The 27,021-nt window shown below is 41.0% G+C and overlaps 1 protein-coding gene across 5 annotated transcripts in view; it reads left to right on the top strand.

Moving 5' to 3' along the window:
- Nucleotides 1-27,021, top strand: part of nrg2a (neuregulin 2a) — a 71,690-nt gene that overhangs the window by 7,676 nt on the left and 36,993 nt on the right. For 4 of the 5 annotated variants that reach the window (XM_079652285.1, XM_079652281.1, XM_079652283.1 and 1 more), the window contains exon 2: nucleotides 26,759-26,924. In XM_079652285.1, the coding sequence (XP_079508411.1) occupies nucleotides 26,785-26,924 (140 nt within the window). In that variant the 5' untranslated portion in view covers nucleotides 26,759-26,784. Of the gene's footprint in view, nucleotides 1-15,805; nucleotides 15,991-26,758; nucleotides 26,925-27,021 lie in introns of those variants that run through there. The other variant, XM_079652284.1, reaches the window with a different exon arrangement.

The raw sequence follows: 27,021 nt of genomic DNA, 5'->3' as shown, positions 1-27,021 counted from the left end.
TTGATATATCAATGAAGCCACTGCTTACATTAAACTGTTCAGTAGCTTATAACAATATGCGTGATGACAGATGAGCTTCCCCCCTGGTGGTCATTACATTACATTACATGTTACTTGTTAGACGCTTTTATCCAAGCGACATACATACTAAAAAATACTGTGGGCAATCCCCACAGGAGCAATTTGTGGTAAAGTGTCTCAGGGACACAACGACATGCTGACTGCAGTGAGGTTTGAACCTGTGACCCCCTGATCCGAACACCAACGCACAACCCACTGCACCACACGCCTCATTAGTGGTTAAACATAAGTACATGATATCTGTTGCCATGTAAAAGCAAGATCAAATGGACAGTTGAATATTTGAATAGCATATATGATCAGCACATATTAAAGGCAGAATGCTAAGTCCTACAACTGCAGAGTGAGTATCAGATTCACAAATCCGATTAGCATCACAACATCATTTTGACTTGAGAGACAGTTTGTGTTACAGTTGCCTTATGGCTAACACAGCGATTGTTATTTGGAGTTGTGTTGTTGGCCAATTGAATGGAAATCATTATTCTCCTTGGGTGTTTCTTTTGGCCCCTACCAAGTGCTGCAAAAATATATACTATTTGGTTTGTAGCTAGCTTGAAGGTTCTTCAGTAGCTAGTTGGTCACTTACCTTGTATGTCTCTATAATTTGGTGCTGGGCAGGTGGTGTACACTCATTGAACCTTTTCACCTTAGAACAGCTGTGCGGGGCTATTAAAGCATTCAAGATGACTAGTGGTTTGAATTTTGCATGGCGCCTTCTGTCGTTCTGTCGTTAGTCATCAGCAGCATGCTTTTAGGGCAGAGAAGTCACCTATATGACCACTAATGTATAACATCCCATCATGTAGCCCGAACTTGGTCGTGCTTATTAGTGCAAAGTGCTTTAGAGAATTGATGACACAAAGTTATTAAGAAAAGGAGATCCCAACATTCCTGTCTTCTAAGTTGTGGAAAAACACTGAAATAAAATGTTATTCCCTTGTGTAAACCAAAGCTGTGTTTTGATAGAATACAGTAACACCTTGAATTACACTGTACACACTCCTATTACAACAGAAAATCCACTTTCGATTAAAAAACATCTCTCTTTGATGAGCTACATCGATGTTCTCCTATCAAAGCTCTGGACCTAATTCTGCGCTTCACCACAGAACTAAAACACTTTATGAGTGGTTTAACATGAGTTTAGTTCTACACGAGGGGTTTAACCACTCTACTGTGACAGATATTTTCTACCGTTTTGAATGTCTGTTAACATGCCCTTTGATTTCACACACACCACAGCAAGCTTTCGATGATTACAAATTAGCATTCTGTAATGCAGAATAATGTCTGGGCTCGTGGAGAATAATGGGATTACTCTAAATTCAGCTGGATAAGAACTATGAGAACAAGTCTGCAGTGCAATGCAGTTGAATGCTTGTAATATAACAAATTAGTGCTCCATAAAACTGTATACGGCTTCAGTTAGACTTGCAATTTAAAATTATTTGTAAGATGTCGAGATTGGGGAAGTAATTTCAGCGAGTGTAAAGGGGGCAGAGAGTTATGATTTATTTAGTTTTGGATCAAATCTTCTTGCATCAAAGACAAAATACGCAATGTGGATTTTAAAATGGGCTTTCATCTCCTTTCTGAATATTTATTTAGTTTTAATAATCATATTTGTATTATTAAGGGTACACATTTTTTTTGTAATGTTAATTTAATGTTTTATAATTTAAGAAAACAATATATATAATTTAGATGGACAGATATTATTATGATCATAATGAATAAATACGTTTTTACAAAAATAAGCAAATTCAGTATCATTAAGTGTTGGATATTTCCTCTTTTCGTCTGCGCGCTGTTTGAAAGTCCGGCTATTTCTGCCAACTTTGATCAACCAAGGCTTCTTGTATTCCCATTGCGAGAAACTGGGAAAATAGTCACAATTATTTTTGTATAATAACAGAAACATTGGTGTTTTTTTTATACACAACCATTGGTATCTTCTGCTGCTGCAGCTTGCTAACAGCTGGCTGAAATCCGCCTCAGACAGAGGGATCGGGTCGGATGCTTCCGGTGAGAACACAGATTAGTTTTTCAGTTAATGCATAATGTCACATCCAGTAATCTCTGGTAATCTCAAGCTTGTAAAACGGGATGAAAGCTGCTTTTGGAGGAGCAAAACTATTTAGAACAGAATTAGACTATTTTTAGAGAGGACACATGCATTTATGTCTTATGGGTTTGGTGGCATTTGTCTTGTGCTTTCGATATTAAACCCGGAGATCATTTGGTATTTGTGTTGGATTCCTAAACCATATCAATGTCTAACTGAATGGAGAATATGCGTTGTAACAAAGAAATGAATATAAGGTCTATAAAAGTAGAGCTGTTAGTGGCTCTTTTTACGTGGACTTCGACAAATGACTTGTAATGACTACAAGAAGATTAAGAAGCGCCTTAAAGCAATCAACATGTTTCCAAGAACAATTTTTTCTGTAAACGTATTATTGTGGTGTGAAGCTTTATTGATAGAGGGACATTTATTTTTAAAAGCCTATTTCATCACAGATATTACACTTTGAATAATTTTTCTATAAAGCTTTTTGTTTTTGATATTTTCTAAAACCTATAGATGTGTACATATATATCTAGACCATAACACTTTATTTACAAGAGCATTTATTCCTTACATTTGACCATTGAATGAACTTCAGTGAGTTTTACAGGAAGTACAGCCTCTTAAGTTGCTATCACAATGAATTTAGAAAAGGTCATTTTAGATATTTTACTAGTTACAGAATTGAAAAACTCCTAAATTATTAGTTGTGTACTTTTTATCATTAGACTGTACTATCAGCAAGCAGCTCTTTACTCAGTGAGAACCAAACTTACTATGCATGTAATCTGATCTGACAAAGTCGAATTTAAATAAATGTCACACTAAACATATCCTCAGTCTAACAAAAAAAATAATCTTTACATTATTTTAGCTTTACCCTCTGTAATCACAGCTTAGTCTTTATCTCGCTGCTTATCCGACAATTAGGAGTCTGAGTTTTCCAACCCACTGAAGAATGTTGCCTTCACCACAATGAGGCAGTATATGATCAGGATCAGGAAGCAGGAGGAACACCGAAAAGTTAAAAGAGATGAGTCCGTTGGGAATGTCCCAGCAGTTGTTAGAATCCCTGCCGCTGCTGCTGGAGCCGTGTCAAAAACACACAGTCACGGCACAGGCTGTGAAATATGTACAGGATAACAACTGTGAAAGTCACTGCCATTTGGGTATGAGTTTGTTCAGAAAAGGAAGCCATCTTTCTTGCGTTACTCCTTCGCTGTTCATACTGCAGTCAGCTGTACGCCGCTGTGTTCCTTTGACTAACTCGACTGTAATGGCATCCCTCTGGGAGAAGCCATCATGTACAGTGTTGGATTGAGGTCAAAAAATGACCAGTAATAACTCTGAGCTGTTGTGTAAATAAAAATATACACGGCTGCCACCAGAGCTGGATATCCTCCAAATAACAATCAACCCCTTTGAATACAGGCTTGATACATTAGTCAAAGTCAACTTTAATGTCAATCTTGCTCAGGTTGTGTTTACAGACAGAGAGATCGAAATGACGTTTCCAACAATCCCGAATATACAATTATACAATACAGATATGTATACAAATATGTATCCTATATACACAATCAACACAAGACACATTTACACATATGCACACACTAAGATAAAAAAACACAACAATCAATATCAATCAATCACCGGAATGTATGTATGTATTTTTAAAATCACAATAAACATTGAACAATAAGTCATGGGCCAACGAGAAAAGACATTCAAATCAAATCACAAAAAGCCTAAACAAGAGACACACACTTGTTTTTAAAATAAGTTTGTCCTTTTCCTCACCTGAGCACTGTTAAATGTACTTCTATTGGCCTGCTCTGTGTGAATTGTATGTTGCTGTTTGTGGAGGCAGTTTAAAGTTTGCACTGCCTTTTGAATCATTCAGTCATTTGCAGCTATCTTGGGCCGCAATACTCTTCCTTCACAGGCTACAGCCAGTGCATGTAATCAAATATTTAAGAGATTTCTTTCTTCTGTGCACTGCATGAAAGGTTGTTGACAAAAATTAACCCTTGAATGTTGCGAATAGTACCAGAAATAAACAAGAAAATCAGAAGTCAAAGGTAAAAAAAACTGTTATTGACAAATCTGAACATAGTATGTACGGTACAGCACATGTAGGTGTACAGAGAAGAAAGAAAAGGGCTATTGTTCTTGTACTGCAGGTTAGCATTACGAGACAGAACAGAAAACAAGACAATCATTCACCAGAATGAATGTTTGGCATTGAGTCAGGAATGTGTTTTATTCAGAAATTAAAGTAGTTTTATGCAATGATTCTATAAAAAGGGCAACAAATCGACTAATATTAGGCTTTTTCCCGAGCTATAAACCTATGCAATTGGCTATCATCAGCTCGATTATTAACCTTGTGTAGTCTCACAATACAGCACTGGATCAATGCATGTAAATGGCACAACTGAACAATCCATGTAAGCGTATGTGTCAATGATCTTAAATCTTAATAAGCTGATTTGCTCCCTCCAATATTTAACTGGTTACTGTGGCATGTGAAATATTGTTCTTCCCACTCCTTGTTATCTCTGCTAACTCTTACTGACACCGGGTTACATTCTCAGCCGATGGATAGGCATCTTTTTAGAAACAGCATAATTGCAGACTTGTTGTCAGCAGTGTCAGATCACACCAATGACTGCTGAAATCTCTGTTGTTTTGGCATGTTTGAGAACTATTGCTCAGTCCAAAGAGGGAGGGTGAAGCTGGCGGGCACACATTTTCATGTTCCCTCTCCTGAAGATCTGTGTAGCTGTGGGCGTAGCACTACAGAACACACATTCCATAATATGCCATAAACTGGTTCATAGATGTAAACAATGATCCTCAATCGCAGGGTATCAAAGGTTTGTGTAAACATCTCCAGGTTGTCAATGTCAACCTCTGCTTCAGGTTATTTATGGTGCAGTATCTTGCAAAATGGTAAAGAATATGTCCATTGTCTTGTTGCCAGTGATAGATAGTGATGGACACAAGTTAAAACCTGAGCAATGTTGCAATGGTTGCATGCTTACGTGTCTAAAATGTTTTATGTGTCTGCATCTGTTGGTGATTTGTCACTGGTTTGTGGATTAGTCCGTTTGTGAATGAAAACCTGCCCTTCAGTTATGCATTTGCTCTCTGGGAGCTTCTCCATTGCAGCGTCTCCTCACTAAGGTGTCAGGTATTCACAGGAAGTAGCGTGATACTGAAGGAAAGTGAAGGAGATAACCTTTCACTGCAGACTCATTCGGTGGCATTCATTTACCAAAGCCCCCCAGGCCACCGCCTCACTCTCACCATGCACCGCATTCAGTGTCTGCTCCTGGTTTTATCTGTAGATCTGAGCGTGTAATTTTATGTCAACATATGAATGATAGACGACTGCCTTTTGGCCATTTTAGGTCATATTTTAAATCAGGTAACTGACATTTACTGGGACTGGCATGCTACTTATATTCAGATACATAACTATGCTAACCCGCATATTCTACTATTTACCGCCTTTAAAAAAAAAAAAAAAATCTATTTTCCTGCATCAAGATAAGATTCAGTGTGTTTCATAAGGTATGCATCCAATATAACTAGACGTCTTTGTAGATGCTTGCCGCTGCTTGGGTGTGTTATACTTAGCTAATTGTCTGAATTACTTTAAAGTGCATTAGCTATAATTCTGTGTCGGCAAGCATGTTTTCCTGCATCAGTTGTAAGATGGCTAGTTTTTTGTCTGCATGACGAGCCCGGTGAAGTCCTGGAAAAATATAATACCCTTTTTAAGTGAGTGTGTGTCCAAAAGTGTAATAACTGTTCGTTAAAACTGTCCAGAGAAAGCTGACAGTGTCCATGACAGGAACTTCAACAAAACGATAGGGAACAAAAGGACCATGGGAAGGGCAACTGTGTTTGTGTGCAGCATGTCGAAGTGTTGAAAAGAGGGGCTGCCGGCACTCCCGCTGGGCGCCTCCCGGTGTGTTTAAGGGACGTGTCCGGCCATGTTCACCCCACACACACAGCACATATCCTGAGAGAGGTTTGTTTCCTCAGGTATGTTGTAGGTGTGGATTGATGTGTGTCTTAACATGAAAAGACTTTAAACAGAATGGAATGGCTTGTTAGCAGGGTAAGTTGGAAGTGGACCAAGAGAAAATCATGTTTCCCTCAACAGTGAAGGGGTCTCCTGCTTTGACTAAGAGGTTTTGTTTCAGAAAACATGCATTCATAGCGTGGCTGAGATGGATTGCCTAACTCTGTGGTCCGGGATTGAGTTTTGCCATCCTGAACGTAACTCCGAGGAGGAGCTGATAAAAGATTATGACTGTTGACTCAGAAGAACTTGTAAACAACTCGATTCACTCATTCTTGAATATTTACAATGAGTATGTGGATATTTAGACACATTGTAAATTACCATCATCCCACTATACGATGACCAGATACTTGACATTTACTCAAACAGCGGCTTGTGCAGTACGCACAAGCCTGTCTGTATTTCCTAAAACTGTGACGCCATCAATTTGCAAATCCTAGACTTTTTCCAGAATATTTTTGGAAAGTTAGGAAAATTCCCCTCGGGGGTTTTATCCATATTCACGTGTAATCAAGGTGTATACTGTAACTTCAAAAATAACCCCTCCTTATGGTTAAATCCCCAAGTTTGTTTCTCATTTTTGTGTTGGAACGTCTTTTCAAAATAAAGTAAATCCAACTTTAAAGATATAGACAATTTCTTGACAATTTTGATAGTGCCATGACAACCAGAACTCTCTTTATTCTTCTTAAGCTCCAAACACTGCATTCATCTCCTAGAAAACTGCACGAATACTTTGATAAAATATTTCCTGTGTACTGATTGTCAAAAGCACGGAAAAATCCAGATGCTTGTTCATGAATCCTTAGCAACATGGCTACCGCTAGCATACAGGCTAATGCTACTGTCCGAAGCAAGAAACGACAGCAAGAATCCAAAAGAACAAGAGGCCCAGACATCAGTGCTATGGTACAGAGTAAAACACCTGCTTTATTAATACGTTAGAATGTTTTGTTACTTGCTGATATAGCTCAGCAGAAAAAAACGTTGCCGTCTTTGCCTCATCTGTCTCCGGGCTCTTTTACCAAGTAGAGTTTCCGATAGTTAACATTTCTCTGGTTGTTCCACCATCCGTTACCTGACCTAGCTACTTTGTTACAATCTCTGAAAATGGCCACTGGTTAGCGGTGATGTGGTGTACATGTCTCGGGCTTTTATTGTGAAAGGCAGTTTGAAATCTGGAGCCCTGCGGAAAGAAAAAGGCCAGATTTATGTGTAACAAATCCATATGCAGATGGTGTTTTTATTCTACAGCCTATACATTTTGCAATCAACATTAACTTCAAAATGATACGTTTAGGCAAAAGTGTTATTTCCTGTTAAAGTAAACTTATGAATCCTTTTTCAAAGCAATCTGTTTCCTAGAAGTAATATATTTTATCCTTTTAACATTGGGACACAACACAGTTGATCATTTAGACCTTTAAGGTCTTATAATTATATTGTGTGTGTGTGTGTGTGTGTGTGTGTGTGTGTGTGTGTGTGTGTGTGTGTGTGTGTGTGTGTGTGTGTGTGTGTGTGTGTGTGTGTGTGTGTGTGTGTGTGTGTGTGTGTGTGTGTGTGTGTGTGTGTGTGTGTGTGTGTGTGTGTGTGTGTGTGTGTGTGTGTGTGTGTGTGTGTGTGTGTGTGTGTGTGTGTGTGTGTGTGTGGTACACTGTTACTCTATCCTTTACCCTTGCTTTCTTCTGAACTTCCACCGGTGCGTCTGCTCATTATTGTGTTTCTCTAATCTGGAGGGGACAGGACTTGGTGCAGAAGTGTATTTATCTTCCTGCACAAATAGGACCTCTTTCCGTCTGGTCCCTGCTCAGATTGTTGTTGAAAGATAGTGAGCAGCGTAGAGCAAGCTTGTGTGTGTGTGTGTGTGTGTGTGTGTCGGTGCGTGTGTGTCTGCGCACGGGTGAACTGAGATGTGTCCCAGCTGGCCCACAGACCAGCACACTAACCATCACCTCACTGCAGCAAATGCAGGCAAAGGAGGAATATATCTCCCTTGTGATATCGATACCCCTTAACTCCAGGGGTGTTTCACCCTAAATGAGAAAGCAACATTCCTCACAGAGTTCTGTTGTACTTGTAAAAGCCAGTAAGATCAGCGTTACAGAAAGTCCCTGTTGTGTGAGTCGTGTAACCCCCTTTCCGCTTTTGCTCCATCACATCTGTTGGGATGTGTACTTTTGCTACGCATTGTCTAGGCATGTTTCTTTTCATTCCCCTGTTGTCTCCCTGACATGAGGCTCGCAGAGCAACAGTTATCATACAGCAAATGGCCATGAGCCAGGAAATCACTGCAGGCAAAAGTCAGTATTCCGAATCAAAACAAAACGTTAAAAATAATATAAAAGATGGCTTTCATTTTGATCCTTACACAGCGCTCTAAAGCCGAGAAAACTATTGGTCTGACCTCGGTTTTCGATGTCAAATAGTTGCCACTAACCTGTTTCTCTCTCTGTCTACAAACATGGATTAGTATTATATTCTTACTGCATGACCTTTTGAGCAATAATTAATACCCTGTTGGCTAAACCTCAACTTTTAGATTCTAAAGCTTTTGCAATGCTCCTCCATCGCTAAGCTGCTCGCGGTGGCTTGCCTATTTAGAAAATTATTATAGCTTTAGCTAGCTTTGACCTCCTTCTTAGTGCCGTCACTGTTTGGCAATGACTTTAACTCCTGGACTGGGTGGAGAGGCTTTTTGGACCCGGGCAGTCCTTCTGTCGCTCTGAGATGACCCGACCTCAGTCCTGGCTTCCTGTCCGCCATGCCTGCGTGCCAGGGCTCAGTGTGTGGCCGTCCTGGCACCCTCATCTGGGGCCACTCTCTTGCCCACTTATCAAGCTCACTCAATTTGAGACCGCCTTGATCTGGTCTTTTGCCGCCAAAGTGGGATCTAAGCTCACACATGCGTAGTGGCCTGTTTTTCAGGAAAAGCCTACATGGGTGAAAAACAAACAAAAGAGATAAGACGGAGCGTTGATAAGCCCAAACTCTGCCATGAGAGGCAGAAGCAGAAATGCAAATGATTTTTTTTTTTGACTAAGAAGCTACTTCCACTCTGTGTGAAACTCAGTGTCCTCATTGTGACATGTTTGTGTTGCTCTAAAAGCACATTCTGGAGATAAAGGACAAGTGCAGAGCACAAAAGGAATTTGATTTGATGCGAAGAATGCAAAGCAGAGAGCGGATGCACGCATGTTATTGAAGGGGGGGCGGTTGCTGATAAGAGCACAACCTTCCCTTGTTTTCCCTTGTGTACATTTACACTTCTAGTTCAAGTTTTATAAATGTATGAAAGGTTAATTGATGGATTCATTTAAAGTGAAGTTTATCACTGATATTCATATCTATTATTGTGAAGGTTTTAGGATTGGAGAAAAATGCAGGGTCATCGTGTCCAGACAATATACTAAACATTTCAAATATTATTTTAAGACTTTAAGGTTTTTGTTACATTTCTTTTCACACATGATATGCAATGACGACAAGCAAGATGTATGAAAAGTTTAGTCAGTTCGTTTTTCAGGGGAAAAATGTGTGCGCAACACAAGCCTGACGTTGTGCTATGATTCAGAGGTCTTAAAAGTCTGTTTTGTAAATGAAAGTCAGGGGAATGGTTTGTTTTGGGTACATTACGAGTGGAAAACAGGTCCATTTGAACGCATCACTGACCCTTCTTCTATTTATGTGGATGCACCTGTGTGTTTGTATGAGTATGCTTATGTGCGTGTTTGAGGGGGTCTGTTTGTGTTTGAGTGTGACAGTGTATACTTTGTCGGCCCGAGGACACTTAGATTGAGTGTGTGTTGTCCTCTCTGGTAAGAGCACACATATGTGTTTGCATGAAGACCTGCTACTATGTGGGTGTGTGTTTGATAAACTGTGAGAGCATGTGGGAGAATGTTTGTCTATTCATCTGGGTGAGAGCAGGAGAGAAAGAGCAGAATGAGGAGGTGGAAGAGATCTGCTTCCAGCCTCTATCTTCAAGTCAATCTGCTCACAGTCACACAAAAACCTCTTTATCTCTCCCTTAAACAGCGGGGAGGGAGACAGGCAGAGAGAGAGAGAGACAGACAGACAGACAGATGGAGAGGAAGACAAATAAATGCGTTTAAAAAGAGGAAAAGTGCAGAGGGTAAAGGGAGACAGATTCAATCAGGCAGCTTTAAGAAGATATAGTGAATTATTTTGTTTAAGAGGATCATCAAAGTCATGCTCAGACAGCATCTGTCATTATAAGTATATGTGCTATTTCGGTATCAGCACAATAAGCTATTATTGTCCAATTGAAAGGCTCTTAGTAAGATCTTCAGGATGTGGCATGTCAACTTTGATACAAAAGTCGTATCCCCGATCGACAAGCGAAACATTATGTTCCCTACTCTGGCCGCAGTGGAAGTTGAGTGCATGCCATTGACATCCTCTCCGGCTTTCACTGTGTCCTCTCAACACATACAGTGCACACACACTCTTCAACACATGACTGTGAAGGATGGCGTCAATTTTCAGGGATGAAACTGACACCAAACACGGAGTCGTGTCTCCGCGTAGGTGTGTCTGTCTGCCTGCAGAACAAGCAGAAAGAGCAACTAATCAAATAAATCAACCTTGGCTTAATTGCAGGTCTGACACAAATGTATGGTTGTCATTTGCAATGCAGCTCGGGCAGCCGTTCAGATAAGGATGACGACCAGTAAGAGTTTGGAGGCACAGAGATCACATCTGGGAACAACAGGGCTGGTGTGTGTGTGTGTGTGTGTGTGTGTGTGTGTGTGTGTGTGTGTGTGTGTGTGTGTGTGTGTGTGTGTGTGTGTGTGTGTGTGTGTGTGTGTGTGTGTGTGTGTGTGTGTGTGTGTGTGTGTGTGTGTGTGTGTGTGTGTGTGTGTGTGTGTGTGTGTGTGTGTGTGTGTGTGTGTGTGTGTGTGTGTGTGTGTGTGTGTGTGTGTGGCTGCCGTGGTGCTGGCCTGTTATTGCAGTATCATGCCCCATTGGCTGATGAGTTGCTATGCTCATCTCTTGTTCCTTTCAGCCCCAATCAAACCTGTCACAATATGAGTCAGCGTGGCCATAAGTGGGACCGATGCCTCTCACCATTAGATCAATCAGTCCTGTGACACACCGGTCACATTTTAATCCAGTGCCGAAGCCACTGGTGGTGTGATGTGCTTGTGAAAGCTGGCTAGTGACGGACGGAGGCTGGAGAACTGAACAAACTGAGAGGCTAAAGAGCTGAAATCTCATTTTCTCAGTGGCCTTGAGAGTGGAGCATGCTCAGTGCTGATGTTTGTCATCTCTCCCTCTCCGAGATGCTGCTGCTGCAGTGCTTCCCAGAAGGCTTGGCACAGGCTTTCTCATGGACATCTCTCTTATGGAGCGATACAGTGGCCAGGCTGCAGCGGCTCGGTGGAAACCTATGCCTGTGTTTCTTTAATTCACTCTGTGTTTCTCTGCGGCTCTCCCGTGTCACCTTTCTTCCATTTCTGCCTCTCCCACTCTTTCTCCCGTTGTGTTTCTCACACATTATCTCCTACTTTCTCGCCTGCATCCTTTTCTTGTCTCACTCTCCCCGCGTCTCAGCCTCACTCCGCCCTTCCACATCTCTCTCTCTCTCTCTCTCTCTCTCTCTCTCTCTCTCTCTCTCTCTCTCTCTCTCTCTCTCTCTCTCTCTCTCTCTCTCACACACATACTCTAGTTGCTACCCTTAAGACTGTGGTTACCATGGTGACAGCTATGTGCTGCGGAAACGTCAAAGAAGCTGCATCCACCCAGGATCACTTCCTTGTTCAACACTTAAATTCTTTCTGGCTGTTTCTCTTTGATCTCTAAATGCCAAAGAGCCATGCTTGATTTGAATGTGCTATGTTGTGAATGAGGCTGTTAATGTAGTATTGTTTGATCCCAATCTCAACTGTTGCTGAGCAGAGTCCGAAGTGACACTCAGTTTTGGGAACTCGTTTGACCTTGGTACAGCTGACCTTGAAAAATCCTGGAAGCCCCCTTCCTCGGGGCTTCCAGGTGTCACTGACGTTGATTTGTGTGGTGTCTGTATTTAAAGGGGCTTCACCGGCACGCCCAGTCACATAAGTCTTGTCACATGCCTCTCATCTTTAGCCTGTCATTCATACAGAGGGCCACTTGCACAGACGGACACATTCAACCGCTAATGGAAAGCTGCGAGACTGGCAGCATCAAGCAGATTATATTTATGCTTTTTACGCAATCTCCTTGGTCTGTACTGACAACATATGCTGCTGCTGGGTGAGCAGGTTTTTATTTGCCCGCCTGTGTTGTTTCCACAACACACCTCAGTGCACGGTCATCTGAGGGAGCAGATGCCTTATTAAGAGGTGAATATCAGCAGGTGGGGCTGTTTCTGTCATCTGATGAGGAAGACATTATTTTCACTCCCTAGTTTCATTCACACGTTACACCTTTGTGTCCTCCCATTTCCTTTCCTTCCCTACTTTCTGTCCTGTCCATTTTCCCTTACTGTTGTTTTACTTACTTACCCCTCCTCCTTGCCCTTGCTTCACCTCTGAGAGTCAAGATGTGTGTTAAAAGCTTGCACTATGCCCTACTTTAAGCCCCCCCGACACCCATATACACTTTGTTGGCCCAAAAAAAGCAGACAGATGTAAACAACACAACCTAATGGCGGTTTAAAGCCATTATGTCTAAAAAGATAAACTCCGGTGCCTGTGAAAGGGCAGGAGTGCTGTCGAGCGGTATCCATGTGATGATGTGCAGGTATGCTGTTGTTAGGGGGGGGGGGGGGCAGCTCCACTCCATCATACAGGGAAGCTGTCTCCCCTATTTGAGGGACAGCAAGGAGGGATTAGGAGGCAGGCAGAGATGGGGCCTGTGGAGCATTTATGAGCAGGGCATACAAAGGATCAATGTCAGAACTTTTAGGGGTTGGCTCCACTTCTTATTTTTTTGGGATATGCGCTTCAAGTGATGCTCCTCCCACACTGGTGCCCCTCCAGACCCTGATCCAAGGACGGCCCACGGCTGTTGAAAAACAGCAGATGCTTTCAAGTAGAAAAAAATGAAGAGAGATTTAGATGCACATGACCATATTGTGTGTTGGTGTGAAAAATGGAGTTCATTTCAGATGCTTGTTGGACTCCACAGGCTCATATACAAAAGCTTAACCTTGTTCAGAGCTCTTAACGCAATCTTGTGAACAAACAAAAAACATCTAACTCTATTTTCTGATAGTGTAGTCGGAGAGGGCTCCATTTCCATCTCCCTCTTTCCTGTATGTGCACACACTGTTTGCATACTTCAACATTTGCCAAGTGGGACACAGTTGTGGCACCTAGTGATCGTAAAAAACTAATGCATCTGCAATGCTACATGAAGTATATTTCAAAAATATTTCCCAATTCAGCAGGAGCTCGGCGCGTTGGCAAAAACTTTGAGACCAGAGCTACGTATCGATGTCCACGCTAACCCCGAGGTTAACCTGCTCCTGATGCTCCTACTGCTATGTAGGACTCCCTCATAACTCATGTTACATCTCACCAATTTGCATCTTGTGTGGCTCTACTTGAAGCCATTCGTGGGACCATGAAGGAGCAGGTTTGGAAATGTTATGGGAGGCACACAGAAGATCTAGATCTACATCCCATCAGCCTGAAGGTGGTGCTTCTTTTGTCCTGACGTCACTGATACTCAGATTTCTGACACATACATAAACCGCACGCCCACCCAGAGACACACGGGCCTGGGAACGAGTCCCATCTTGTTGAATAGTGGAGGAGGAAGTGAGTGTTGAGGTTAGGGGGGAGATAGGGCAGCTCTCTGACACACTGTGGCCCCTGCCAGTCCTCAGCAAAGTCCGCTGACAGATTAGATCATCGAAAAAACCAACCGGCGGGAGTAGAGGACAGACGAACAAGCATTTTGTTAGTAGGAAAAGCACTAAATTGGATCTGATTGCCGTGTCAGACCTTAGCGTCAGTGTGACCCCCACCAGTTTCGTTGCCCACGGATTAGGTTTTATGCTATTGAGGGCAGTGACCCGTAAAGACATGACGCCCTTTCCAATCCCTGCTGCCGCCACCTCTTCCTAAGAAATAAACGTCATGAATCTATGGAGGGCTGGACGGAGACAAACCTCCGGAGGGCCCCGCAGATGACTCATGTACGGATCTTTTTTTTAAACAAACGAGTTTCATTGAGAGTGGGCCTGCTGTTGTTTCAACGGGTTTTTATTTTCTTGCCACTTAGTAGGACAGTGGAGTTCAGTCAGCATGAAATTAGAAAACCTTACTTTTGCGATAGCAGCTTAAAATAATACTCTGAACACCATGTAGCCACAGTTTGGGGTATGTCAAATGAAGATAAACAGATTAGCCGCAGCGTTGTAGTTGTCAAAGTTATGTTTGCATTAGATATTGTTTTACGAAAAAACTAATATCCTCTTGGGTTAAATTCGGGCAGTGACTCATTTGCCACTTTTAGAAAGTTCTGTACTTTGATTTATTTATTTTCTGGAGCCAAACTTGGTCTGTTGCTGGACTTCAACCCAGCCCCCCCCCCCCCACCCCCTCTTTTATATTTGTCTCCCCTTGCCCTATTTTCCTCTGTGCTTTCAAACTTTCCACTGATAAATAGAAACACACGAGGTGAGCTGCCCCCTTAGCCTTTTAAAAAAAAAGGAATAACAAAATCTTCATTTGAACAAATTCTGGTATCAAAAGCAAAAGTCTGAGTTTTGAAAAGATGAATGCTCGTTTCAATAGATGCATATTCATACCGCTTCATTGACATTGATGACAGCGACAGGGAAACAGCGAGTTAAAACCACAGACATGCTGAGACCCCTCTGAAGTAAAGAGAGGGGAGTCTGACAGACAAGAAAGCTGACGAAGGGGAGCAGCTAGGAAAAGCCGGAGATTACTTTTCTTTTTTTGTATTTTTCGAAGAAGCAAGTCTGTCGTAGATTGTGATCTGACATTTGGCACCTCACACATCGCACAGAAACAGTGCTCGGCAAATCTGGACCAGATGTGAAGTGTTGTGGGACCCCGACATCATCCTGGCAAGGGCAGGTCCCCGTCTGAATGATCTGGGTGGGGTTCAGCAGTGCAGAGGGGACAACTTAAGAGGTCTCGCTGCACTTTTGCATGGGTCATTAGAGGGGATGCTCCCGAAGGTAGGGACTAGAGACAGAGCTGGCTAAGAGGCCGTGAATGGACGAGTCCAGATTTCTGGCTGGACTTAGGAGTCTCTCCGTCCTCAGTCGTGGCTGCAGGGCCTGTGAGACCGGCTGCTTATCTGATAGATCCAGAAGAGGAACATTTGATTGCCGTTAAAGCAATGGGAAATGCCTTCCCTCTTTCTTCACTCCCTCCCTCTGTATTCTCTCACTTCTCCCCTTTCGAGCTATGCCTCTCTACCTTTTTCTCCCTATTTTTTCCTGCTCGCTCCCTCCCTCCCTCCCTCGTCTCCCTCCCCTCCCTCCCTCTCCCTCTCTCTCCCTCTGCCCTGCTTTGAGTAGGTGGTTCTTGCTCTACTTGATTGGTGTGAGTCTATATAGGAGGAGAGACGACTCTAACAGGCTCAGAGTCTGGTGGTGCCCACTTGCCACACGTTCCCAATAGGACTACCTGGGATTTTTTTTTTCCTGTGTCTTCTACTGAGGATTTACTTTCTTGTGACAGCATGACGGAGGCCAAGAAGAAAGATAGGAAAGGGAGAAAGAAGGGGGGTAAGAAGGGCGATTCCACTGCAGGTAAAAATAAATGAAAGGTGGTTTCTGTGTAACATGTTATGTGTGTATGTGTATGGCTGTGTGTTAGAGAGAGACTTAGAGAGAGACAGTGTGAGTTTAAGTTTGTGTTACTGTATTACGGAAGTGTGGGAGAAAGTAAGTATCCCTTGGCTTGTCAAAGCTTGCCGCTTGGTTGTCCCATGGATTGGTCTTCTTAAATGGACAGCGTGTAGAGGCACATCTGGTTTTTGCTGAAATTTGGAATTGTAGGGAAGACAACTAATACGACATGTGTACAAAATCAACTTAAACTTAGGTTTTTTAGCCCAACTGTTTCTGGATCTCACAGAGCCAAAGCACAGCTGTATAATGAGCCATGTGAAAACTGGCTATAACTGCTTTTGTTGATTCATCTGATAATTTAACAACTGATCTGCCACATCAAATGTTGATATATCGGATTTTTTTCCCGGTCTTTATCATAAAAGTAACGTCTGTATGGCAAAATTCTGAATTTCATCACGCATTTTTCGACATGGTTAACAATTCAACAGTTGCTTTCATCTTAATATGCATATGTGGTGAGTCATATAACATAAAAGTCTGACTGTTTATGTGCTGGAAGCTACTCTGACATAGGTATAGTATGGGAGCTGCTTGTAATTCGGAATCACAGACGTAGCAATGTGCTTGCTTAGTGGAGGATCCTACAAGCTGCAGCATGTCACTGTAGTTTGACCTCAGGTCATGGGGGAAGCCCAACCCCCGTTTCAATGAAACTTTGAAGACAATACCATGAGAAGCACTGTAGCTACTTTGACTTCTCATTCTTGGTTGGATTATATACTGTATCTTATACAGCATCTGTTATGTAGGTAGCCATTTTGTACCTGCTGATGTCAGCCTCCAACAGATAACCCTCAAAACTGGGTTTAGCATGAACAGAATTTCCTTATGTAGACCATTTTTTGCATGTCTTCTTTATTGGGAAGACATGGGGCCTCTTTTCAGCTTAAATGTGCTACTGTAGTTGTTTTTGGCACCTACGGTTAATCTGATTGTATTACCCATGTAAAGTGGAAGATGTAGCCTGAATAATGAATGGTCCTGGTTCCAGGTCTGATTGTGATCTATAAACATGTGGGATAAACGACTCCCATAACTACACAGGACACAGAGTGCTTTTTGAATATTTCTCTGTTTCTTTGTTCATAAGCTAGCACAGCTGCTGGACACAGAGAAGATCAGCGTGTGATGTGTTTAGTTTACTTTTACAAAAGGATGTAATTGATAATAAACGTAACTTTTGTTGAATTTGAAAAAATATGCCTTTAACAAAGTAACTGCGGATGTTCCAGTGCCACGTTAATTTTGTATGTATCTGATAATGATCTTCAATATCCACATGGAGATCACGTCATTGATGTATTACAAACTGTGGTAACTAGGTAACCTCTTTGAAACTACCTGCTTACTCATAAAATGGAGCTTATCAAAGGAAGCCAAAATGATCACACCCTCATTGGTGATGCTTGTTGTGTCTGCTCCGCATCAGTTGTCTTGGCCTAAGGCTCTAAAATAGGTAATCCTTAACATTTAAAAATAAAAAAAAGGAACCTAATGACACATAAAGATGGTTCCTCTACGCTCTGATCTGGCTCTTTTTAATAAATATTGCTGGCTTGTAATTCTTTACGAGTAACATGGCTTCATTCAGGATGTGGTTTTTCAATTAATGAAGTTCAAAAGAAGTAGCCTTATCATTTGCAAATCTATCAACAAGTCTTCATAATCAATACTTACATAATACAACTGTCATATTCTCTAAATGTAATTGCTGCGTTCAATAATAATAATTACAACTTCAAGATGTCCTTCCAATAAATTGCTGCGGTTAGTTTGTTGATAGTTGAAGTCGCGTCTGGTCGAAACACACTGAAAACTGTTTATTCTGAACAACGCATCCGATACGTTGTACAATGTAGTTTGTGTCCTTTCAGGCTTGTATGGAAGAGGTGTGTCAAAATAAAGATGGTTCCTTTACAACATCACTCTGATCTGGCTCTTTAATAAAGGTTGCTTGTAATTATCTACGATAATTGGCTTCATTCAGGATGTGGTTTTTCAATGAATGAAGTTCAAAAGAAGTAGCCTTACCATTCGCAAATCTATCAACAAGTCTTCATAATCAAAAGTAGCTATTTATGACCTGCTAAAGAAATGAGTAGACATGTATACAGCATCAGAATAGGATGCCAGCTTTATGTAAGCTACCTTTTTGTTGTCAGTGCTTAGCTCAAAAGCTAATTAAAGATCTTTTGAGCTAGCTGGCTTGTTTCGCTAGTGTGCTAACTAAGCATCAGAGTCGCATAAAAAAACAGGGCAGATTGTCGTTAATGTGCTGCATGTTAGCGGTGTGGTATGACATGGATATTGTGTACATTGCCCCAAAACATGGATATATTATCATTTAATGTTGAGGAGTTTGTCAAACGAAAGTGCTACCTTACAGTGCTATTTAGACGTAAAGGTGTGCAGGAAAACCAAAAACGTATTTGTACGTAATTGTTTGCTGGCAACACGCTGTTGTTCTCAAAGCCTTCAGACAAGAGATAGCTGGCTCCTTCATGATTGTTCTGCAAGTATTATTTTTTCTTGTTTTGGAAATACAACTGTCGTATTCTCTACATTTTGCAATTCGTTTAATTGCTGCATTTAATAATAATTACAACTTCACGATGTCCTTCCAATACATTGCTGTGGTTAGTTTGTTGATAATTGAAGTCGCGACTGGTCGAAACACACTGAAAACTGTTTATTCTGAACAACGCATCCGATACGTTGCACAATGTACTTTGTGTCCTTTCACGTGCACTTGAATGGAAGAGGTGTGTCAAAAATAAAGATGGTTCCTTTACCAACATCACTCTGATCTGGCTCTTTAATAAATGTTGCTTGTAATTATCTATGAGTAACATGGGTTCATTCAGGATGTAGTTTTCAATGAATGAAGTTCAAAAGAAGTAGCCTTATAATTCGCAAATCTATCAACAAGTCTTCATAATCAAAAGTAGCTATGTATGATCTAATGAAATGAGTAGACATGTGTACAGCATCAGAATAGGATGCCAGCTATATCTTTTGATGTCACTGCTTAGCTGAAAAGTTAATTAAAGACCTTTGAGCTAGCTAGCTTGTTTCGCTAGTGTGCTAACTAAGCATCAGAGTCGCATACAAAATCAGTGCAGATTGTCGCTATTGTTAGCTGTGCGGTATGACATGGATATTGTGTACATCGCACCAAAACATGGATATATGATCATTTAATGTTGAGTTTGTCAAACGAAAGTGCTACCTTACAGTGCTATTTAGCACACATTTATGTAATTGTTTGCTGGCAACACGCTGTTGTTCTCAAAGCCTTCAGACAAGAGATAGCTGGTTCCTTCATGATTGTTCTGCAAATTGTAAAAAAAAGATTATTTTTTCTTGTTATACAACTGTCATATTCTCTACATTTTGCAATGTGTTTAATTGCTGCATTTAATAATAATTACAACTTCAAGATGTCCTTCCAATAAATTGCTGCGGTTAGTTTGTTGATGATTGAAGTCGCGACTGGTCGAAACACACTGAAAACGGTTTATTCTGAACAACGCATACGATACGTTGTAAAATGTACTTTGTGTCCTTTCACGTGTACACTTATATGGAAGTCGAGAGGTGTGTCAAAATATAATTGTATGTAATCTAGCCCATGAGCGATCTGTTGAGATTGTTAGACTGTCAATCAACCATCAACGATATCACAGGAACTCAACCTTATTATCTCAAGTACGATGTGTTCCAAATCAGCACACATATATTTCAGAAGATGAACTCACAGCATTTACTTCTCAGTTACAATTCCCTTTTTAACTGGTTATGACGTCTACAGAATTTGGATCAGAAAGTATTTCAAGTTTTTGATTTATGGAATTCTGCTGCTGCAATGTTACATGATGACTTCCTTTCAGGTCTTTTTTTGATAGGCGTGTGTTTTGTGGCTGGAAGTTGACACTCTTTAAATAATGTTGCAGGACTTTTTGTAATGAGACAAGCCCAGCGTTAGAAAGGGAAAACTTCTGCAGAGATTTGTGCCAAAATTGTGGTTCTTTTTGGAAGGAAAAGACCCCCGAGGGATGGAAATGCTCTGCAACTTGGTTGTCTTTCTTATGAATAAGACAAGAGCAAAATGCTACAGGCATTTCATAAAATCTGTCATCAATACAATGCTACAAGAAAGCATGTCTCTCTTTTTTTTAAATAGCAGTTAGAAATCCCTGTACAGTTTGCCTGACCTACATAAATATTATTTTGCTGATGATGTTGTAATCTATAAACTTCAACCATCCATCTTATATTTTATCAACACAAGACACAACCTGTTTCCTTCTGGCTGGGTTTGCTTGTGTTGTCAGGGTATTTAGAATTAGTTATGTGTTAGATCCTTCATTTTGTGCCAGACACTTTAACAAAGTAACACCTACCACAACTTTTATAATTGAAATAAAGCAATTTTTTTTTTGGGATAATGGCCAGTGGTGTAAGGAGATGGTGATAAGCGCAGTCTGAGCTTCTAATTCATGTAGGATCTTGCTTCACATAATTGCTCTTACAAAATTACTCTATCATGTTCTGTAACAACAACTACTTGAAACAAATCAGAAACTAAAATCAGAGACTATTACAACTTAAACTGACCTACAGAATAATAGTGCCGATGACACGCCTTAATATCTGTTCAAAGAGTGTCACTGTCGCTGGTAGACTAAACAGGGTTAATCAAAACCAAAGATCGGTTGGCAAACACGTGTGTGCAGAGACATATTATGACAGGCTTTTAATCTGAAAGCAATCTGCTGATGAAACTTTTGAAATCTCTGGTTTACCAAAGAATCTGTGGAATGCTGTGAGTGCTTGTGATGCACTTCAGTTTGCCATGCTGATCCAATGTTAACCACTTCTGTCAACTACTCAACAATTGCCCTTTACTAAACCAACATAAACTTCAATCACAATAGTATTTTGCAAGATATAACACCAAATGCAACATCTGTGGTTTGCCCATTTTCTTTGCTTGTCCTTATGTTGCTTTTGTAAAGAAATTGGCAGAACTAAGCACAATCCCTAAACCTGATATTAAAGTTGGCCATGTAAGCAAGAGGCCAGATGTGGTTTTATTCTAAATTAGCATGTCTGAAATTATGTTACTCATCCATCAGAAACATGTGCATCCCATTGGAGACCTTTCACTCTATAACTGTCAGCAGTAGTACAGTATCTGGTCCAGTCTGATCTACTAACTCATGCAAAACACACATCCAGTGTGTGTGAGTGTGTGTGATGGGAGAGCAACTGACATTTGAGATGCAAATGTCAGTGACATCTCATACCTAATTTGCCTGCAGTTTTTATTGCACTTTCGAGTAATTCAACAACAATGACTAGTGTGTACCAAAACAGTATGAAAGTTAACATGAAAGTAATCTGCTAACCAAAAAGGACCAGCACACAGCAGTCAAAGGGACATATCAAATCAGAACGCAAGACAGTATGTGTTATCGTATGTGTTGGACTGACATACTATGGCCGATAAATACAAAAATGTTGTGAAGGTAGTTGAAGCAGACATCTCATATCTCTTTTCTTTTCTTGGTCATTCTATCACAACAAGGTGCATTGGTCATTTAGTGGCGTGACTGCATGTGTTTACGCTGATCTTTGTGAACTGGACGGTTTGCAATTGGATCCATTTGCACAGAAAGGGGCTAATTTTGCCTCAAAGATTTGCATATTTCGCCAAAGGCATCGTAGTGCAGTTAGCGTTACATTTCACTCCTTGTGGGTAAAAATACCACCGTTTCTTTGGCGGGTTCAGCTTTTGCAAAAGCTGCTGGACTGTTTGTAAATTTTCCCCTCAGTGTAAAGGAAAACTTGTATTTCCTAGCAGGGGCCGGCTGATTGGTCAACTTGTTGGTTCTTATTTGTTCATGGCACAAAGCTGTGACAGAGACCATGTTCTTCTGCTTTTAACTAAATATGATGATTCGGCCTCTTTGGGTTCTGTTTTAAAAGCTAAAGCAGTCATGGACATTCGTCCCTTCACATCTGGATGAAATGAGGAGTCCACTGAGGAGTCCACGCATTTTGTTTACATTGTTAAGCTTTGTATCTGCTATAAAGACAGGTTGTAAGAAAGAAAAAGGACATAATAGTTAAAAAGTTGAGCATTGATCAAATGGGGATTTTGACATGCCAAGACGGACTTAATCATAGTATGTTTTACTGCCGCAAACAGAAACAAAACACAAACATTTTAATAAATGAAAAAACACTATCGGATGCATATTTGTGGTGTTGAGTGAGAGATAAGTAGAGTGTTTTGAGTCATAAACAATGTAACAGATAATTATTCGGGGGAAATGTATTGGTTGTGGTGGGAGGCTGTTGAAAAGATATCTTTGAACAGATGTTGTGTTACAGTGACCAGTGTGCAATGTCTGAAGAGCACATGCAAAACCCATTTCTGTAGCTACCTCACCATGTAATGTGTCTTTTGACAGTATGCAGTAAAGTGACATAACACCAGAGTAATCAGCGATACTTTGTCTAGAAGGGGGAAACACAAAGGCATGCCTCGGATTCCTTTCCTAAGCTCCTGGAAGTAAAACTGTAATGTTAACTCAATAATACCAGCAAGGCATTGTTGATTCATCAACTGACTTTGTTTTTGAACCTCTCTCTGGGTCGAGGTCTCCAACTGTTACCCAAGGCATGAGCTGTTGACACGCCGGTTAGGCTTCTATTCTCAAATTTGGTTTTTATAGTCCATGTCTGCAGCTGCCCCTCCGCTTCAAAAAGAGAGAATCAGGCTGTTGTTGAGGCGAGGGGTTTATCGTAGCTGCCCGACACTTTTTCCACTGGTGTAATGGAAAATGAGATAACCATTTGCCTCCAAGAAATTATTCTATTTCCAATGATAATCACTCTTTATGTTCTTGTTGGAAAACATTGCAGTTTGTAGATTTAATATGCTTTATGTCAAGTACAGTTGACTTAATTTAATTAAAGTTGTTACATCAAAGAATCTCCTTTTCAAGATGCTCTGTTTTACATCCATTATTCCAAGAAACTATGTCACTGACCAATGTCAACATGTTCTTTGATAATCTTTAGAGGCAAATGTATTTTGTGCAGCACAGATTAAGGAGCTGGAAAGGAACACATTATTTAACACGGACATAAAGACTGATATCCATGCAGTATAATGGTGAACATCTGTATCTCAGAGCTGGAGTGTCTGATGGACTCCTGTGTCTTCATTAAAAGTGTATCCTGTGGATGGAGCAGACCTTCTTGCACATCTGGCTCTCTTGGTTGATGAGAAGTGCAGTCCTGTAACTTTTCCAGGCAAGGACATGGCTTGTTTAATTTGCTTGGCAAGGACAAAACTGTGTTCAGGCAAAGTCCTAAATATTCTTGCTTTATGGTGCAACCTCATTCCTGCTGTTCCCTGACTATGACTGACAAAACTTTCCTGGGGCAGTGTGCTGGTTTTAGTCTAGCAGGGTGCAGTGTGTTTGGAGATCATGTACATATGCACCCTTGAGTGCATGGCGTTTTATAAGTCATTATATACAGTAGTGTATGATAAGTTTCTTTTACAGTAAATTATATTCAAAGTAAATAGTTTTTCTTAGAAAGTTGATTTTGGAACTTGAGAACGACCCATGAAAATATCTGATGAGGCTGCTAACAGTGCACATATAGGCTCTGTCATCACGTGCAGTATAACTCATTCATTGCTGGTATGTTTCCATTAGCCAGCCTAATGTGAAAATTAGGGGGATCAGTAGACCATAGAACATTTTTCATTCTGATCTTTATTTAACATCAAGTCCCATATACTATATTACATTTGTTAAATAACAGAAATGTTTAATGAAGAACATCTGGCAGCATCAGGAGTCTCATGTTCAGTATATGGTCTTGCTGGAGGCTATTGATAAACGCACGCCACATGCAGAGTCGATCTGAAAGGGCGATAACGTGTATGTGTAGCCTATTTAATGTTATGATTTTCAGCATATAATATTAACAATATGTATTGTCCCAAACCCCATTGGGGCAGTCAGATCTTAAACTAACGGCTGGAACAAACGCCGCACATACATCCATCCTGAATTTTAGCTCATTATGTCCTTCGGTGCCACGGCACAAAGGAGCGTCTGCCTTGTGTTAGATTCTTTGTCTTTATTTTCCAAACGCCATGAATATCATCACTCACATTTTCCTACAGGAAGCTGTTCACAGATAAAAGACCTCTGTCTTTCCAGCCACAGAATAATTATAGTAACAAAAAGATGCTTTTGAGCTAAGAATAGTTGTTTTTCCGTAGATCTGAGCCGTTTGTGAGCTATTTTAAATTTGACATTTCACTATCTTTGACTCCAGTGGAAAAGAAAGGCTCTTGTAGTATACTGTGGAATAATCATGACTGCTTTTGATGTGAAGTAAAAATAGTATTTAAATTCATTGGATCCCCTTAAATAGGATGCGATTGGTAAAAACATTCAAGAATCAAGAAATAAATATATAATTTAAAGAGACCCTATTATGACTTTAGGAGTTTTCCCTTTCCTGTAGTGTGTTATAGCTTTGTGTGCATGTAAATGGTCTGCAAGGGCGGGAAATCCCAAAGTTTCTCATCCACCAGTCCCCCCCCCCCTGCATGAAACACCTCCATTGGACTATTTTATTTACTTTTGTGACATGACATCACTATGTAACACTTGCGCTTCTATTGGATAGTGATCAACAATTGTAAGTGACCAATCACGACAGAGCCGGCCAGCTAACCAATCAGAGCAGACTGGGCTCTGGTTTCAGACAGAGGGTGAACAAAGGTGCTGCAGCACAGGCAGTATGAGAAAAATAGCTTTTTTTTTTAACATTAAGGTATCTAAACACGTCACACAAAATACAAATATGGACCTGAAAATGTGCACAACGTCTTCTTAAAGTGGGACAAAATGTTGGCGAATCATGCCAGCAAACACCCAAGATCCAAATTAAATTAATTCTATTTATAGAATATGTTTCTTAAATGATTTAGGAAAACATCATACATCAAATATGGGCCTTTACGTGAGACATGAAGTCGCCTCTGACTCCCATCAGGAGAATTAGTGCCAAGTGACCAGAGATGGCAGGACACACACACACACACACACACACACACACACACACACACACACACACACACACACACACACACACACACACACACACACACACACACACACACACACACACACACACACACACACACACACACACACACACAAGGTACCGAACACTTCTGGGTTGCCATTGACAGAGCTCTTTATTTTCTCTTTCTATCTGCCAGGCTTACAAAGCTGTGTGCATGAGAACACTTGTACATGTGGCTAATGTGGTGAGCTGAATTAGGATATTAATCACAGCGGTGACTTCAGAACACTGCAGAACATCACGATGGAGACTATTTCGCAACGGCTTAAGTGTGTGCTTTACCATTGTAAATGTCACACTGTCAATCCAAACCCCACTGTACCCCATGATCCATCTCAGCGGTCGCCTTAAAATCACAAAGAAAAAAAAAGAACAATGCAGCATCATAAGGCTTTTTTTCCAGACATGTCGCCTTTACTAGGTCAGGGAAGTAGGACAGTCTCCTCAAAAGAGGAAGACGGGGGCTGACTTTGGTGCACTACTTTTTAAATGTTTAATTGAAGTCATTACCTATGTATACTATTCTGTGCTTGTCAGGCTTTGTTAGTCTTCATTCTGTAGCCATCGCTGTAGTGGAGATGCACAGCTGTAATTTGTAGGACCACTCAGTTAAGCATATGCATGGAATTGTAAATGTTACACAACGGGGGGAGTGGGTTTGTGTGCAATAGAGGGAGAGTGAGGGGGAGTGGGGGGGCATCTTGGACAGCCCCTGGTTGACCCTTGTTCACCCCTTCTCCCTTGCTCCTCTCTGCATGAGTCTTCTCCTAAACATGTGCGCAGCTGTCAGCTGGCAAGTGTGTGTGTGTGTGTGTGTGTGTGTGTGTGTGTGTGTGTGGGGGGGGGGGTGTGTGTGTGTGTGTGTGTGTGTGTGTGTGTGTGTGTGTGTGTGTGTGTGTGTGTGTGTGGGGGGGGGGGGGTGTGTGTGTGTGTTTGTGTGTGTGGGCGTTTAGACAAAGATCACTGTCATATTTCAATTAGTTTTTACTCTGAGGAAAATAAGTTGCATGAAGTGACTTGTGAACATATTTTTGTCTCACACATCAGATATAATATACTGTTATACAATATGAACATAGTAAGTAACTTGATAGCAGATGAAAGTGCTACTATTGTATTACTGACTACGTCTTTTTTTTGATGCCGTACTCACAACAAACAGGTTATTACATTTTCAATGTGTTATTAGATTTCTTTTATTTACCACTTTTAAGAATGCATCTGTCTTTGGTTGCAAATGTTCTTCATCAGCTTGGGCATGTTTGCTAAATATTGCTTCAGGGTGTCTTTAGAGCAACAAATCCAGAGTGAAATTCAGCATGTTTATTAGTCCGAGGCAAGGTTGATGATGTCTCCAGTGACAACATCTGGCGGTCGCATGAGAGAGTTATCTGCTCAGTCCGTAGAGACCATGATTGTCCTGCTTTGTCGACAGTGGTTAATAACAATGCCTTTTTCTTTGTCCCCTTTTTAGCTGCAGCTCCAAAGTTAAAACAACCGATGAAGAATCCAATAACAGTGGACGAGGGAGGCAGGCTCATAGTTAAGTGTGGGGCCAAAGGGAGCTCTCTCTCCTTCAGATGGTTCAAAGATGGCAACGAGCTGAAGAAAAGCCAAACACTCAGAATAAGGAACACCTCGTGAGTATAAGTCATCCATGTCATATAAACCTTACATACAGTGTAAGGTGGAAATAGACCGAGGTACTCCTAAGGATGCTGTTATCGGGAGAATGTG

The sequence above is a fragment of the Notothenia rossii genome (assembly GCF_949606895.1).
Source record: "Notothenia rossii genome assembly, chromosome: 9".
In the NCBI taxonomy this organism is placed as follows: Eukaryota; Metazoa; Chordata; class Actinopteri; order Perciformes; family Nototheniidae; genus Notothenia; species Notothenia rossii.
The sequence above is the reverse complement of the archived record's forward strand: the minus strand, read 5'-3'. Positions and strand labels throughout refer to the sequence as shown.